The sequence below is a fragment of the Engraulis encrasicolus genome, chromosome 12 (genome assembly GCF_034702125.1).
Source record: "Engraulis encrasicolus isolate BLACKSEA-1 chromosome 12, IST_EnEncr_1.0, whole genome shotgun sequence".
NCBI lineage: Eukaryota > Metazoa > Chordata > Actinopteri > Clupeiformes > Engraulidae > Engraulis > Engraulis encrasicolus.
Window position 1 is genome coordinate 56,464,909 of NC_085868.1, and position 2,500 is coordinate 56,467,408.

A 2,500-nucleotide genomic window follows, 5' to 3' on the forward strand; every position below is an offset into this window, starting at 1 on the left:
ACGCAGAGATCATACATTTACACACATGGCACTAGAACAACACACACACACACACACACACACATGCAGGAACATGCACGCAAACACATACACACATGCACGCACACAGACACACAGACACACACACACACACACAGACGCACGCACACAGACACAGGCACGCACACAGACACACAGACACTCGTACACACACACACACACACACACGCACACACACACACACACACAGACACACGCACGCACGCACGCACGCACACACACATGCACACACACACACACACACACACACACACACACACACACACACACACACACACACACACACACACACACACACACACACACACACACACACACACACACACTTATCCACATACATACAGTGTACAAATTTACTGTACAAAATAGACGTAGATGACAACACACTGTGCCCATACGTAAAGAAACGACAGAGGCCACTGTACACGCATGCACAATCCATGCACAGATAAAAACACACAATATACACACAAACATGGCAGGACGTCCACACAAAACTATAGCATAGGGAGACATCTAGATCACCACAATCACAAGAAGCTGGCAGGAGGGAAAAGGGGGTTCAACAATACGAGAGGACAGGCCAAAATACAAGAATGGCAGAATACAAATTGACAAACCAAATCACGGGAATAAGAGACAATGCACCGAAACAAAACCGACAGTAAGACCAAAAGAGGAAAACCAAAAGAGGGGAAGATAGATACAGTGCGTAGAGAGAGAGAGAGAGAAAGGGAGAATTTGTTTCTTGATTCCCAGTGAGCATCCAGACAAACGAGAGTGACACCAGACCTCCTACAATGTGCAGTGGGTCCTAGGACGTGCTTGCCAATTAGGGATGCAAATTATCGATTAATTACGATTAATTGATAAGCTGCGTTTTCCCCGCGAAAAAAAAACCTACCAAATCTAAACATTTTAATTAAAAATTGAGATAAAATACCACAATTAAGTTAGCTGCATTTCAATTCCTTAATATAAAGGTGATTTAAATATTCCCACTATTCATACACATTCTTCACATACCTATTTCACCTGGGTCTCTTGTCAGTTGAATTGTCGATTAATTGCGATTAATGTTTTTAAATCGATTAATGCATTGATCGATTAAAGTCGATTAATCGATTAATTGTTTGGATTTCTATTGCCAATATTACCGTATGTCAATTTAGTGTAAGGTACACGGGAGGGAGGTTTACTAACGTTCCACGCTAACTCTGCCAGTTAGCCTCCGTTACAATTGTTCACACACAGTTTTGCACAAAAGGTAATTGACACAGCAAGCATATCCCAGGCCTAACCCCAGCTACCCCAAACACCTGACACACTTCCATAGCATTACCTGGACCACCTAGTGCATCTCCTAAATCAAATCCTCCATCTACAAGTACAAGTACAGGTACAGGTACACACACACACACACACACAGTACACAGTAGGTTATGAAGAATGCACGTCTCAATTCTTGTAGCTACACTAAAGGTGTGTGGTTTGATATAGGCTAATGTAAAATGTGGCTCTTTTGTGCTAGATATTGCATCTGTACTATTAGTGTGTGGCTTGGTATAGTTGGATGTGAAACGTATAGTATACAGTAGGTGCTTATGTGGCTTGGGTTGTTACCTCCTCCACCGGTGCCTGGGTCTGGTTTCTTGGGGTCAGCTGGAGTGTTGTCTAAAAGGAGAAATGAATAATAGATAAATTAATAATAAAATGAATGCTAATGAGCCAACTTCAATATGATGCATTAATCACGTACATAAACGTATGCATGCATGCATGCTCACACACAAACACACAGAAATGATATTATCAGTTATCAGTAGTCTATTTACCTGCCTCTCCAAAGGCGTCATTGAGGTCAAATCCACCTGGAGAAAAAAACATTACAAATTCAGCTCACATTACCAAGACCTGGTTCACATGTACAGTAGCCTATGTGGATATTTTTGGTGCACTATGTAGGATTGTGGCCAGAGTAGTTATTGCAACTATGCTGCTCATTGAAACTCTGCTGCTTATTGGCAAATTTGATCTTTTCATGAATATTTACTGAGTAATACATTAACATTCACTAGTGTGACCAAAGTACAGTCATTTTGCAGCTAGAAATCTCTATTTCTGGAAATTCAAAATGGTGGACAATGGAGAAGATCCCCTTTTCATGTGTGTGCGTGTGCGTGTGTGTGTGTATGTGTGTGTGTGTGTGTGTGCGTGTGTGTGTGTGTGTGTGTGTGTGTGTGTGTGTGTGTGTGTGTGTGTGTGTGTGTGTGTGTGTGTGTGTGTGTGTGTGTGTGTGTGTGTGTGTGTGAGGCACTAAATTCAAAAGCCTCCAGTAATGTGCCTAGTATAGTCTGCTATATAAATGCAGTGAAGTCAGCATCACTAGCCTGTGATGTGGCCACTGGCTTCCTGTAATACAGAGGTGTAAAATGAGCTCATTTCCAGAAATGTATCGTTT

General features: G+C 42.0%; 1 protein-coding gene across 1 annotated transcript in view; it reads right to left on the bottom strand.

Annotated features, from left to right (window-relative positions):
- Positions 1 to 2,500, bottom strand: part of cd99 (CD99 molecule) — a 49,663-nt gene that overhangs the window by 28,436 nt on the left and 18,727 nt on the right. Inside the window, exons 8-10 of the mRNA XM_063212460.1 lie at positions 1,875 to 1,910; positions 1,663 to 1,713; positions 1,382 to 1,420 (exon numbers count right to left, since the gene is read on the bottom strand). Coding sequence (XP_063068530.1) covers positions 1,382 to 1,420; positions 1,663 to 1,713; positions 1,875 to 1,910 — 126 coding nt within the window. The remainder of the gene's footprint in view (positions 1 to 1,381; positions 1,421 to 1,662; positions 1,714 to 1,874; positions 1,911 to 2,500) is intronic.